Source organism: Spinacia oleracea, chromosome 6 (genome assembly GCF_020520425.1).
Source record: "Spinacia oleracea cultivar Varoflay chromosome 6, BTI_SOV_V1, whole genome shotgun sequence".
Taxonomy (NCBI): domain Eukaryota; kingdom Viridiplantae; phylum Streptophyta; class Magnoliopsida; order Caryophyllales; family Amaranthaceae; genus Spinacia; species Spinacia oleracea.
The window spans coordinates 5733329-5749388 of NC_079492.1; the positions used below are offsets into that span (position 1 = coordinate 5733329).

Sequence of the window (16060 nt, forward strand, 5' to 3'; positions counted from 1 at the left end):
ATGAGTATGGGGCGGGGATGAATTTTGAACCCGCCATGGGTGATGGGGATAGGGATGAAGTTCGCCCCACCCAGTCTCATTGACATTCCTAATTTTGTAAGGGTAACATTGTGTAGATAACTTTTTGTAAGAAAAATTTCGTATAACTTCTCGTGTTCAGATAATGTCAGTTAAATGTGAATAAGGGTTACTAAAATAAGTTATACTTCGTAAAAATTGATTTTTAACAAGTTCAAACTAGTGAAAATTCAGGTATCGAACAGAACACTCTCAAATTAACTAAAGAGAAGTTTGAGGAAAAAGCTTTGTCTACTCACCACTAATAAAGAGTAGTGGTAGTGAAATCCACGTCAGCTTTTATTAATTGTTTTTTAATATTCTATTAGTAGTGGGTTCTCTACCCAGTAAGTAGATATAGCAATATCCGAAGTTTGATAGTTGGTTTTGAAACTTTGTGATTAACTTCAACGTAGATAACTTTTTGTAAGTAAAATTCGTGTAACTTCTCATGTTCAACCACACAACCAGTCGATAATCAAACAAAATTCGTAAAGAGAGGCATCTTTTGGGACCAAATTCATCAACCGTGCCCTCCTCCACTTGACAACCACACATGACACGTACTCTATTTGTTCACTTCACCATATAAATCACACACAAGAAGAGACCAAAATCATCGACGTTTTTCGGAGTTAATCAATTATGTTTGGCGTTGACATTAATTATGAATTAACATATTACTAATGCTCTATGTTTCCCTTTTTGCAAAAACTTATATATCATGGTCTTATGCAGGACCAATTTCTTTACAAGTTGTATTTTTTAATCAAAAGTTTCACATCGTAATCAAATACTCCCTCTGTATTTTTTTAAGGGATACACTTGCCTTTTCCGGCCGTATTTATTTAAGAGATACACTTGCCATTTTTAGTAACTTATCAACCCCACCATCTAATTAAATAATACATCTAATATATCCTATCACCCACCATCCTATTAAACAAATATTTTCATAAACCCACCCCACCCTCCACCCACCAAAATGACATGGTCCCCACATATTTAATTATTAAAATATCTATCCAACCCCACTTGCTTTATTATTTTATTTCATTCAATTATTCTTCTTAATACTCGTGCCCGGCCAAGTGTATCTCTTAAAAAAATACGGAGGGAGTAGTTATGTTCGACTGTTACTTCCTCTGTCCTGGAATACTCGCACCGTTTTAACTGGACACACTTGTCAATGCATAACTTTGACCACCAATATCGTGAACTACATATTATAAAAACTTATAAAATATTAATATTTTGAAATATATATTATAATGACGCCAATAATATATTACTCCCTCCGTATTTATTTAAGGGATACACTTGTCTTTTTCGGCCGTATTTATTTAAGAGATACACTTGCTATTTTTAGTAACTTATCAACCCTACCATCTAATTAAATAATACATTTAATTTAACATATGACCCACCATCCTATTAAACAAATAATTTCATAAACCCACACCACCTCCCACCCACCAAAATGACACGGTCCTCACTTGTTTACTTAATTAAAATATCTACCCAACCCCACTTGCTTTATTATTTTATTTCATTCAATTTTTCTTCTTAATACCCGTGCCCGGCCAAGTGTATCTCTTAAATAAATACGGAGGTAGTATATACTAACATTTGTTTTCATATAATAGAAATAAAATAGGGTCAAAGTAAATTATGAGAATAGAGCAAAAAGTCAAAACGGTGAGTATTCCGAGACAGAGGGAGTATTAATTATACACTCTCTAATAAAATGCTTATACTTTCTAATACGAAGTAGTTATATTTTTAAATGTTGATATAAGCAGTCTTATATGTATATCGGTCTCATAGGAGACTTACTATTTTCTTTTTTACAACTATCTCTCTCAAAACGTCCTTTTATTAATTAATATTCTCCTTTTCCCTTTTCTTAATTTAGGCTATTAGAGTGAATTTATTATTCCAAAAAGACCAAAAAATAAACTATTAATTAGATTACCTTTACAATGCTCATTGTGCACCCCGATTTTTGAATATTCATTTAATACATAATAAACACGGAAAATGACTTTAATGTACGCGTACAAGTGGACCATTTTATTATATGTTTTTTGGATTTAAAATATATATACTTCCTCCGTTTCAGAAATATCGCACCATGATTGACTTTTACTCTTTTAACCATTACTTTGACTCTTAATATCTCAAATCGTGTTCAAGTAAAAATTATAAAAAAAATTAATATTTAGAAAATATTTATCGATACAAATCTAACATGACCCCACATGACTAAAATTTCCTTACGTACGAATGACAAAAAATAGCCAAAGTCGTAGTGTGAATAGTGTAAAAACAAATGGTGCGATATTTCCGGAACGAAGTAAGTATATATGTTCATTTACTATATGTTCTTTGCGTATCAACAATATGTTCTTTAAATTTGGACTATATATTCATTTAAAAACAGGGTGCACAATGAGCATTATGCATCCGAGTGCATAAATACATTATTTTTGCTCAATAGGCTTTTCTATTTGAGGAAAAGACCCACAATTTTTATTTGGGTCGGCAAATAAATACAAACATATGCATATACTTGCCCTAATTTGATGGTCACTCTCAAGCTCCAAGAGACAATAGTCATCATGCCACGCCGTTACGTATGATAGGTCCATTTATTGTTTTTTTTTAAATAAAACAAACTAAAAAAAGAGAAAGAAATATTAGCTAGCTAGGTACTAATTAATTTTATTGAATTGTTCATACAAAGTTGTTTAATAATTGTGTAATAATATAATTAACTAACTAATATTGTAATTGCCTTATTGAGTAATTGGTAAGGATTTGAAGTTGACTCAATGCATGGAGTCGGCCTTATTTTATAGCATTATTGCATGCATCTCCCAATAAATTGTAGTACTGACTTTTAACTAACATGATAATGTAACATATTCTTTGCTTTTTAAAAAAAAATTAATTAAACTTTGAGGTGATGAATGATGATCGATAAATAAAAAATAGTGAAAGTTTGGTTGGATAATCGAAGACAAATTAAGCACACGAATGAATAGTTTGAAGGTTTACACTAAAAAATGTGGGTAGTTATTTTATTTTATTTTTTTACAAAAAATGTTACTCCGTATTAAAATAAAGTTATACGACATCTACAATCAAAATTTCCCCTAAACGCGAACAAGCACATATCTAATACATAATAATTTAATTTTCCAAATAACTAAATAAATAAATAATTAAGAACGATTCCAAAACCATAGTATATGTTAAACCATGATATAACTTCAACGTCAGAGTATCTTTTCGTTAATTGTTTGGAGGACCTTGTTACAAATTAACGTTATAGTCATACTGAAAACAGAACCTGCTTTATAATTTATATAATCTTGATTATCAAAGTGCATTCATCAAAGAAACAACACGATTTTCACCATGAAATACAACAACAATATCCATCGACTCGACACACATAAACATAAAACCTCTTGACAAGAAACGAAAATAACCCTCTCCTTCAAGGAAGAATCGCTCCTTTCCAGAGGATCAGGAGCCGTATTAGACTTCCAAAAACAAAAAATTATAGGAAATAAAAATATAGAATTACGTAGGCGCTTATCACCGGTGAAAACCAATGGGAGCCCCTCAAAATTCACCAATAGATCAGAGGCGTGCTAGGGTTTGCAGGAGAGAGAAGAGAGAATCTGCAATAACCGGTTAAACAAGCTTTTAAAAACGGAGAAAATGACTTGCCTAGCTATGTACTCTTCCTTAGATACGTAAATATCTCCTATGAGACCGCCATATGCGTAGGCCGCTAATGTCAGTATTAAAAAAATATAATTATTTGACTAAAAGGCATAACTATTTAATTAAAAATATAACTATTTAATTGGAGAATATAATTAATAATACTAGAATATAACTAATTGATCACATGGAGTAAATATTTGATTGATGGTCTTATACATAAAACCGTCTTATTTAAGTTTTTGTATACTACGAAATATTACATTTCACTAACTGAAGGTTCGTGTACGTTAGGTCTCAAGTTAGAATCTCCCCGCCCCCATTTATAATTTATATTGCCTTAATTTATGGCTCATTCGCACCAAAATAAATAAATTACATTTCACTTTAAAAAAAAAAAAAAAAACTTATAAGAATATACTCCTTACTACGTCTACATACTCCACAATACTTTTTTTTTTAATCAAACGACCAGCTAAAAAGACGTACTTGTGATAAATTGGCGGCAGCATATACAATCGGTCATTTGACTACCATACAAGAACTTAAAACTTTTCTAAGAAAAGAAGTTAAAAGTATATACGAAGTATTTAACAAAATTAAAGATGATGTAAGTACTACAAAGTTAACCTCCTTTTGTTATTATTCAATTAATAATTTTCCTTTACTTGTTTTAGAGTGATGCAATACCTAAATTGATTTGCTAAGATGATGTACGTACTAGTATAGAATGATTGTTAAAGTCGCGAATTGAAATATCGTTCGGTTCAAATTTACAATTTTACGATCTTACAACGCAACTATCTAATATAAGTATACAACATCGACAATTTGATACGCCACAAATATTCTCTCCTACGAATATAGTAAAAGAAAAGCTAGCATACATGAATATGTAATGTTTTAATTTAAACAATTTAACTCCAAGTTGTCATTGTATACTCTCGCGGGTCACAAGGCGGCGGGGGAAGGAGGGGGACACTGATCAAATGGTCGGTCTCACTTTCTCACGTAAAAGCTATCAGAATTCGAACACGCCGCACTGCGTTGTATATTGAAAAATGGTAAACAATTTACGAATTTTATCATAGAAACTCACTTCCGTATTGACGATAATATGGATTATGGAAAAGGGAAATAAATTTGCCTGTTTTTTCAACGAAAAAATAAAAATAAGTCACCGTGCATGATCTGCTTTTGGCCTAAATTAATTTTCTATGCATGCATGACTATTCAATTGTCAATCTTCATTCGAGTGTGGTAATACTTGGTTTTGTCGACAACTTTCATGCCAAAACCAATTGCATGAACAACAAACGGCTATAAACGTTGCGTGTAAGCAATCTTTATTTAGAAAACAAGAGCAAATTGAGAATTCTCCACAAATTTATTTGTTTAAATAGATAACCTATTTTCAACGGTAAAGGTCATAATCAGTGCACAAAGCTTCCGCTATTTAACACAGAGTATGGATTAAAAGTACGCAGTCTTACCCTTATTTTCATAAAGAGGTTGGTTACATGATCAAACCCGTGATCTTAGCGGATATTCTGTAACAAGTAAACACTTGACCATCGCATCGCATCGAAGCACGACCTTCAATCTATACTAATCTATTAAAAAGTGTCTCTAATGATGTATGTTTGTCACATAGAACTTTTTAATCACTAAAACATGCCACGTCATCTCCTTAGCAAATAATACGTAATTATAACATATAAAATGTCAAAAAAAAATAAAAAAATCAATAAGACTCGAACTTGAGACCCGTCACATAAAAAAGTTGATATCATACCCTCTTAGCCAACCATTAAATATGATATTCATTACACATAAATACGAATAAGTGTATAACTTGAAACATCCAAATCCAGGTGTATATAATACACACCGACCTTTAACATGCACACCACAATATATGATGTTCAAAGTAAGAAAAGCGGGGGCATTGCCCGGGCCAAACACTAGTTATCACTTATCATCACATTATACTGAAACATACATGCTTTACAGAGTAAAATCTGTTTACTGGTTGAAGTCTTGAAGAGTACAGAGTAAAATACAAGTATTATTTCCCACAAATTTGTAACATAACATAAAATACATCACATGTTTTTGGAAACAAAATATATACAACACTTTTGTCCATCTAAAAAAAGTGTGTTAACCAACTGAACCTTCAAGTTTGATGCTCATAAGTTGATTGACTTCAGCACCAAACTCGTCAGGAAGCTCATTGAAGACATCCTTGCAAAACCCAGAAATCATGGCAGCCATTGCTCTTTCATAATCAATCCCTCTTTGCTGGAAATAGAAGAGCTGGTCTTCTCCGATTTTGGATGTGCTAGCTTCGTGCTCGATCCGTGCTGTAGGATTCTTTACCTGTTTTAGTTGTGAACATTACATAATTATTGACAAAGCACAAGGAAAGAATTCACAAGTAAAAAAAAGTACAACATATGAACAGCAATGTTTATACTATTAGTAATATAGTTTTCATTAAACACAACAAAAAATACAAGTGAAGTTCAGAGACTTCAGACCAAGATTAAAGTCACAATTGGGAAAGAAGTCACAGAAATAGCAACTTATTGCAGCAAACTTGAAAAACAGTCTCTTTACAAAATAGAATGCATGATGAACAAATCACCAAAATGTCTCAGGACTTGAATAACCGAGAAAGCATTACATATCTTGCCTATTGATTTATTAGAACTTACGTCCAATGAGCAGCAATGTTTATACTATTAGTAATGAAGTTTTCAGTTAACAGTTACTTGTACAAAATATCGGTTAGTCTGAGAGGGAAAGCCTCACACATACGTAGGGATGTCAATAGGGCAGGGCGGGGCTGATGCGGATGTAGGTCCCTCCATCCCCATCCCCACCCCCACCTAAAATTTTCATCCCCATCCCCGCCCCATCACCCATGGCGGGTACAAAATGCATACCCATCCCCGCCCCAACGGGTACAAACTAAAATCCATTTTCGCTCCACCACCCACCTGGGTATCCATCCCCGTTTCATCCCCACCCCAAATCCGCGCCAATACCCACCTAGTTTTTCTTTAGCAAACATTATGGAAAAAAGTAACTTCCATAACAAAAAGAATCAAACAAACAAAATTAAAAGTTTCGCCTTAGTTCATATTATCACATTACAAACAAACCAAACGCATAAAAAAATCAACTTTTTATCTTCTTTAAATTTTTAATTCACATAAGAAATGATACTCGGATAGATTTTACGAGTATCAAGCGGGGCGGGTGGTGATGGGGCGGGGCGGGCGGGTCCAACATAAAATCCACACACGCCCCATCACCCATGGCTGGAATGATTTTTATACCCATCCCCGCCCCATGCCAAACCTCCCTCCATCCCCGCCTACTTGGGACGGATGCGAGGCGGGTCTCCCATAAAACCCGCCCCACTGACGTCCCTACACATACGACATACTACATTTAAATGTTTAGAATACCGGACAGTCTGAGAGTGAGTATTAGGCTCCGTTCTATTGGACTTATTTTGACTGAACTTATATTATCTGAACTTATCTGAACTTAACTAAACTTATCTGAATTTATATGAACTTAACTGAACTTATCTTTATTTTATCTGAAATAAACTTATGTGTGTGAAAATGTCTCAAAAAAACTTATTTTTGCTGAACTTATATTATATGAACCTATCTAAACTTAAATGAACTTATTAGAACTTAACTGAACTTATCTGAACTTATTTTGTCTGAAATAAGTCAAAATAAGTTGAACAGAACAGAGCCTAGGACATGGAATATACAGAGTTCATCAAATCAGGAGATCCTTTTGCAATTAGTTCCTACATTTGATTCTCAATATTTCAGATATCAAAATCAAAATCAGACAGGTATGAAAAATTTTGGACATACAGAGCTCATCAAACCAGGAGCAAAGAAGTTATTACCACAATCCTTCAATGTGCTATATTTCTGAGAAGCACCTACAATTGCTTTTTCCAAGGATTAGGATTTCCTTAAGATTGCACCCGGAAAAATTAGCCCTCAGATTGCTTTCATGAGGGGTGAAATGAAGATTAAGGGTAGTATAAGTGCCTACCAGGAATTCACTCTTGATATTTTCCCTAAGCATGCTAAGCTATGATCCGTAGTTACACTTAAGCTAGTTTAGGGAATATTTATGTTATGAATCAGGGCATACATTGTTGTTGTAAGATTCCTGACTCTTTGTGGATTTTTTTTGGTTCTGTACTTGCAACTTTTTAATGAATAAAATCCGTCCTAATTTGGGCACTTATCTTCCCTAGCTTCAGTTCCCTCTATTAATTGTTCAGCTTTTGTGATGCTAGTTGGTTGACCTTCTACTGGCACTTTAAAGTAGTTGTGTACTTGGGTGTAAATAATGAATAGCTTCTTTCATTTCTACAACTGGGTGATTGATGAGATGGAAAAGACTGCTAACTTATTGAACTGGTGCATCCTTTTGTATCTTGTATGCATTGAAGATTGCTGCAGTACTATACGCAGTTTAAGTTATCGACTTCGCAGGAGTCCATTAGTTCATTGGCATCGTGTATGCCGGCCAGTGTTACCAGATTCGCGGGTACCCCCTGTGAATCTCGAACCGATTTGCCCGTACCGAATCGGGTTCTCCGGCGACCCAATTCGCTGTGGTTCGCGAACCAAATCGTTGGTATTGTCATGCCGAATCCGAAACCCTAGTTATAGCTATTGAAGGTCAGGGAAGACAAGAGAAGGAAATATATGTTGGGGCTTTTATTTGGGAAGGAAATAACCTGTTATCTGAGTATGAATGTATGAGTCTTAAAATAAAATCTTGAACAATTTTGTTTCAAAAATCCTGGAAAAAAAGAGTTTCAAACCCCTCTTGCGAACCTAAAACCAGCCAACCTGCGAATCGCGAACCCGAACTCGTACACCGTACCGTAGCGAACCACGAATCAGGTAACCCTGATGCCGGCTTATGGTCAGCCAGACAAGGTTGATGGGAGTTCTGTTTGGCCAAAATCTCAGACTGTCAGACATGTGTCAATTCTTGAGTTTAGGTCAATTGTCTTCCACTTTCACTATGTGTTTGGACAATAATTTGAGAGGGAAGGTGAAGGGACAAAATGGAAAATAAGATTTCAGAGCAAGAAAAATCTTTTCGAAAAATGATATTATATCTTATCCTGGATATTTTAGTTCTCTTGGACGGAAGGAGCTCCAGAAATCTGAGGGATTGTACCTTGAAGAAACATACATTTAACAAGAGTTACTGCAGAGAAATTGTGTACACTTCTTTGTTTCTCTCTTGTGGCCAACAGTAGAAGTGTTTCCCTTTCTGGCCAAATTAAATGTGTTTTAGCTTTGGGGTTCTCTTGCAATTGACAGCCTATGCAAAAAATTTCAGTATCAGGTAATTGTATAACTCAATAAAGTTTTCTCTTTATGTTTTTCCGGTATTATCTTTGTTCAGTCTTTTAATTATAGCCCTGTCCTATTCCTGCTTATGAGTTGCAGGCTGTATTTTCAACAGTACAACTGATAAACTACTTGTCCCAGGCCAGGATTTGTTGTAGGTGAGTAGATCAGCGGCGCAGAAGTAAGTCTTTTTACATATACAACCAGTGTCAGATCACATAGGTCATTGGTCAATGTTGTGTTTTTGCCCTTAGTACTTCTGCTTCTGTTTTGATCTCTGTCTTTCCAAATGTGTCACGTTTTATTGACTAGTGAATTATGAGGTCCTCTAGATATTCAAATTGTTATTGTCGTGACTACCTATTCTTGCTGTAAAATAACTTGGATCATTGAAAACCTTTCATATACCCTCATAGACAGAACTATATCCCCGAGTTTGGTTTCCTCATGATACCGTACCATATTCATACTCAAATTCTCTGTTTAGTCTCCGCCTATATATTTTGATGGTATAATTGGGGTGTTGTGGCAGGTGTTGCAGCCTTACCCCTCTAGTGTTACCTTGGCAATTAGCTGCTAGGCATCAGGAGATAGTATGTTGTATTAGCAAGTATGAATGACAACAATTTGAATATGTAGAATGCCATCTTAGGGCTAGAGGACTTTTATTATTATTATTATTATTATTATTATGGTTATTCGTGTATTCTTTTAAAGGTACATTTCATAGAAGTTAATGTTTCAGCAGTAATATGTTTGCAGGTTGGAATAGCACATTAGGTTCATTATGCTAAATAAAAGAAGTTTTCAGCCTCGCATCCATATAGCATAAGGGTTTGATGTTATTTCTCCTTGAATTTTCTAGGTGCTTCTAGAAAATGTAGCACATTGAAGGATTGTGGTAATAACTTGTGTTGGATCACATCACAAAAACTCAGTGCTCTTATCTATTGGTATCTTCCTGGTTGGTTGTGTGTTATTCTCATGCTGAACTTCTGGAATTAGAAGTAACGTCCAATGAGCAGCAATGTTTATACTATTAGTTAACTAGTTTTCACTTAACAGAATAACAGATACTCGTATCAAATACCGGATAGTCTGAAAGGGAAAGACTCACACATAAGACATACTACATTTAAACGTTTAGAATACAGGAATACAGGACAGTCTAATAGTAAGTATCAGGTATGGAATGTATTTAGTATGGAGGGGAAACAACTTTGTCATCCCTCTTTAAGGTCATAGAGATTGCCTTCGCTAGATTGACAGTCCCTACACTTGATTCTCAATATTCAGATCCTAGAATTTGCACAGGTCATTAAACCAGGAGCAAAGGAAGGGGGGAAAGGGAAGTAATATATATTTTTGTAATTAAAGTTTAGAGACTTCAGACCAGGATTATACTCAAAACTGGGAAAGAAGTCACACAAACAGCAATTCATAATGCAAACTAAAAAAGAAAAATTGATTCTTAACGAAAAAATTGATTCTTAACGAAAAAATTGATTAAACAACAGCATCCCTTAAACTTCGTGATATTTCCTGTTTCATGAGAACACACATGGGAAGAGAAGGGAACTAAACTAATGAGAGCTTCCGGCTCCAACAATGATATTGCCGTTTGGCAGCCTTGTATTATTCCTATGGTTACTGATGGTTTTATGGTGGAAATCGGGAGTATAAAGCAGAGCCATTTCAATTTGAGACGGGGATAAGAAATATCAACTCCACAGTAGCAATTGAAGGCATCAGGCATTCCCAATAGAAAAGTGAAACACAGATAAAAATCAGAAGCAGCTGACACTAATTGCTAGGTACAACTAGATGATCAAAGCCACTGAAACTTACGACTGTCCTTACACGAGCCTCATTTGTATCAACTGTTGCAAATACTGATACATGAATTGACTACCACTTACCCCTGACTTTTCTATAAGAGAAAACAATAATCTCACTGTAATCAATCATCTATGAGGTACTTGTACACAAGACATTGATTTTAGGGGCAGCAAAATGCGAAAGAGATGTGATGACTATTTCGTGTGTAATGTATTCACTCAAGGAGAAGTCATTTCTCAAGAGATGACCATTTTACTAGTCCAAGGTTTTGAAAGAAGGGGCGAAGGATTAAAGGTAGAACCTTATCCAACACACGCTCTGAGTTACTGCTTGGTTAGTGAAGATAGAGATGTGACTGTGTGAGTGAGTAACTGAGTAGGTGTTCCTGAAGGTCCTAGAGCTTGAGTCAACCACCAGTCATTATACAGCTGGAGAAACCAATGATGGTGGGTTATTAAAAAAATTATGATCCAACTCTATCACATTCATCCGACTTATTATTTACAGAAAAATGACGTGAACCTTTCACAGGCTAACCCTTTGATGATGTACATTCTCGGGCAGGTAGTGACACATCCATATAACCATTATCGAGTTTCAGGTCAACTCATTCACAAAGCCCTACCATATATATGATGCTTCTAAGTTCTAACAATATGGTTATGGTCTATCCTAACTTGAGATTTGTAAAGAAAAGCTAATATTAGGATAAATGAGCCGGATCAGTATTGGAAGGCACAGTTGAGATATATGGTCAGGTCAGACCGTCAGACCACTAAAAATGGGTTCAGTCAGGGTCAGCCCAAATGATATTTCTTGCAGTTTCACTAGTCTAGCATCAGTTATTTGTTTCAAATCATATTTCATAATGTCCCAAACTCCCACCCTCTTAAGGCATCCGAAACTGCAAAACTTCCAACGCTCATCCTTCTAACCCTTGGGTTATTTATTATCGGAAGGCAATTAGATCATGGAGATGCATGCAACATTTTTTCTTTTTTATTTTATTTTAACGTTTGTTACTATTGGTACTTCGACTACTTCCTTTGTATATGTGCACGCAACTCACTTCATGATGTGGTATTTACTATTTAGGCTAATGGTTCTGAGATCATGTTTACAGTGAATTTCAACTAATTCTTCTGGTATGCTTTGAAATAGTATATAGGCTTGTTTCTGCTTTTTAGTGATTCATAATAATGTCCTGCCTTACCACAGAATCGGGAGTCCGAATCAGCTTTCTACTGAGCTGTTTCTATTTACGGTTTTTTCATCTTTATTACTTGAAAGCATTCATCTTTTTTCAGTAAGTCATTAATGTGAGACTGTTTAGCTATTGACTACAAGGGCCTGAAGCAGTTGAACCTATGGTATGATTTTAAGTAGTAGGCCATTCGATAGGCTTTTTGACGATTGTCTCATAAGACAGCCAGCCTTACTAAATGCAGGGGTAAAGTCGCGTAATATGAACCCTTTACCTCACTCTATGTGGTATCAGTATCATGTCACCCTTGTTAGCATTGTTGGGGTTATGCCATATTGTCATGGAATGATACATGAAATTAGGAGTCAATTCCTTTTTATTTGCTGCAGGGGGTTGTTAGGCATCTAAGAAATCTACAGCCAAAAGTAAGCACTCAAATCAAATAAATGCAACATGAAAATAATGGCATTTTCAATGAAGTACCTGAACTTACTGCCAAAAGGAGATGGAACTTACTGCCAAAAGCACGCACTCAAATTGAATAAATGCAACATGAAAATAATAACAGTTTATGGCATTTTCAATGAAATTTCATACCTGAATATATGGATAGGTGTTTGCAGCAGCTTTATCCCCAATAAGCATAGAATCGCACTGTGAGGAATTCTTCGCGTTATCTGCCTTTGACTGGACCTGAACTAGACCTCTATACACATTCCTCGAATGCCCTGCCGATATACCCTTGGAGATGATCCTACTTCTAGTATTCTTACCCTTATGTATCATCTTCGTCCCAGTATCTGCTTGTTGGTAATTATTTGTCAATGCCACGGAATAAAACTCCCCAACCGAGTAATCACCCTCCAATACAACACTCGGGTACTTCCAAGTAATAGCCGACCCTGTCTCGACCTGAGTCCACGATATCTTTGACCTTTCACCTGAACACAATCCTCTCTTGGTAACAAAATTGTAAATCCCACCTTTCCCTTCTTCATCACCAGCATACCAATTCTGTACTGTAGAGTACTTAATCTCCGCATCATCATCAGCATACAACTCAACCACAGCCGCGTGCAACTGATTCGTGTCATATGAAGGTGCTGTACACCCTTCCAAATACTCCACAAAACTACCCTCATCAGCAACAATCAAAGTCCTCTCGAATTGCCCCGTTTCAAACGCGTTAATCCTAAAATAAGTTGAAATCTGCATAGGGCATCTAGTACCCTTAGGTATGTAAACAAAGGACCCATCACTAAACACAGCCGAGTTCAAAGCAGCGTAGTAATTATCATCACTAGGCACAACTTTCCCTAAATACTTCTTTACTAAATCAGGATACTCCTTTACGGCCTCTGAAATCGAGCAAAAGATCACCCCGGATTTCGCTAATGTCTTCCTATGTGTAGTAGCAATGGAAACACTATCAAGAACAGCATCAACAGCCACATTCCTACTACTAACATTAGCTAAACGGTTCCTTTCAGTCAAGGGCACACCCAATTTATCAAAATACATAAGAAGTTCAGGATCAGCTTCATCTAAGCTATTCAAAGTGGGTTTCTTCTTAGGAGCAGAATAATAACACAAATCCTGGAAATTGATTTTAGGGTATCGATTATCTGACCAGTTTGGTTCAGCCATTTTCAGGAATTTACGAAACGAACTCAATCGAAACTCAAGCATCCAATCAGGTTCTTCTTTTAGGGCAGAAATTAGCCTGACAGTTTCTTCAGATAACCCTTTTGGGATTGTAAATGAATCGATTTTCTCACTGAAACCCCATTTATAGTCTCGTTTGAGGAATTTCTGAAGTAAATCATCTTCATTTTTTGGAATTGAAACAGGAGAGAGAGATTGATTACTATTATTACCTGGGTCAGAAGTGATGGCTGTTCTTGAATCGTACCCAATTCCAGCTCTGATTTTGGCGAATCTGGGTTTTAAGGTGTTGGGGCTTGAGGATGATGGTGGGTCCAAAGAGGGTTGGAGAGAGAAACGAGCGATTGTGTTTGCTACTAGAGAAGACATGGCTTGATTGATTGATTGATTGATGAAGATGAATATTGGTTTGGTGCTAATTGATGAAGATGAAATCAAACTTGAAAGAGTCAAAATACCCAAAAAAAGCGCAAACCCCAGAAAAACCCCAGATCAAAAATCAAACAAAATATATTTTTTAACAGAGTTGAGCAAATTTCTGGGTAAGTATCGGCAAAAATAAAAGAAGCACCCAATAAAATAATTAAGCACAAAACATTACCATGAAAGGAGAAGCAAATACATGTATACAGAGAGAGATGGCTGGAAAATATGAGATTATTGCAGAGAAGGGGATGAAGATGAAGATGAAGATGAAGATGTGTAAGTTTATAGTTTAATTTGTGTGGCTATTGAAATTGGTAGACTTGTGGACGACACGAACCATCTTGAACAATTTGGCGTTTTCAGAATATCACTTTGTCCTGTACTTTTGGGAATTCTTGGCCTTTGGATAGGGGCAAACTAGTTGGCAGTGAAAACTATAAGACAGTCTAACGTAACGGTGTAAGTTAAGTAATTAAACCAATTAGTTAATCACTTAAGCTCAATTATCAAGTAACTAAATCGGTCTTTTCGGTAAGGTGATCTTACACAAAAGTTGTCGTTATATGCGTTCGGCTATCTGGGTGCACCATGTAATCCTCTCGCACTTTCTCATTACTCTCTCTGTATTTATTTAAGAGATACACTTGGCCGTGCACGGGTAACGAATAATTGAAGGAAATAAAGTAATAGAACAAGTGAGGTTGAGTAGATATTTTAATAAGTAAAACAAGTGGGGACCATGTCATTTTAGGGGATGAGAGGTGGGGTGTAGTTATGAAATTATTTGTTTAATAGGGTGGTAGGACATAAAATATATTAGATAGATTATTTAATTAGATGGTGGGGTTGACAAGTTACTAAAAATGGCAAGTGTATGAGTGTATCTCTTAAATAAATACGGCCGGAAAAACAAGTGTATCTCTTAAATAAATACGGAGGGAGTACAAGTGAGGAGAAAACGTGGTAGAAACTATTAATGGAGTAATGGGCTTAAAAATACCCTTGATTGCATATTGCACCCGGTTACAACTAATAATTTTCACGTGAGGACCTCTGTGCTCGTATACCTCTCCGCTAAAACACAAACTCGTAATTAAGGTGGGTGTACTATAAGTATTAGAGAAGGTGTAAAGTTAGGGTAGAATGTTTTAAAGTTACTACATCGGTTAATTCTATTTACCTCATTCGATAAAAAAGTATCCCTTCAAAATCAATCTCATAATATATACAGTATATACAGGTAATCATATAATCATTTTAAAAATCTACTGACTAAAAATCACTTCCAAATATAAAAGGTTAGTGAAAATTTGTTAAAGGTTAATAAAAGTTGTTAAAAAATCATCTCGTATACAATAAATTTATTACACGACCTTCTGCCGTTAAGCGTGTTTTGAATTCGGACCTGAGGCTAGAAGTGATACGAATATACATGTGTGGCTAAGTGGCTTGTGTCAAGACTAGACCTGTGCAATGGGCTGGAGGCCCGTTAAAAGCCCTATCCCGACCTTTTTATTAAAGGACTCAGCCCTTTAACTTACTAGGAATCGGACCGCGCGCGATAGCGCGCGGATGCCCGTCAAAAAAAGCGATGAATTTTGTTTATGAAGAAAATAGCGACAACAATGTATGTGCCTAATAGACAGAATGAACTCGACATTATTGTACATAATATCAGCGATAGTATAAAATAAAAGTAAATTACCTTTTA

At 35.5% G+C, this 16060-nt stretch overlaps 1 protein-coding gene across 1 annotated transcript; it reads right to left on the reverse strand.

The window, feature by feature from the left end:
* Positions 1–5712: 5712 nt before the first annotated feature.
* LOC110778781 (UPF0051 protein ABCI8, chloroplastic) lies at positions 5713–14747 on the reverse strand. Its single transcript, XM_021983341.2, has 2 exons — positions 12856–14747; positions 5713–6177 (listed from the first exon to the last, which is right to left on the reverse strand). Exons 1-2 carry the CDS (start codon positions 14290–14292, stop codon positions 5959–5961), a joined length of 1656 nt encoding a protein of 551 aa, XP_021839033.1. The 5' UTR covers positions 14293–14747; the 3' UTR covers positions 5713–5958.
* Positions 14748–16060: the final 1313 nt, after the last annotated feature.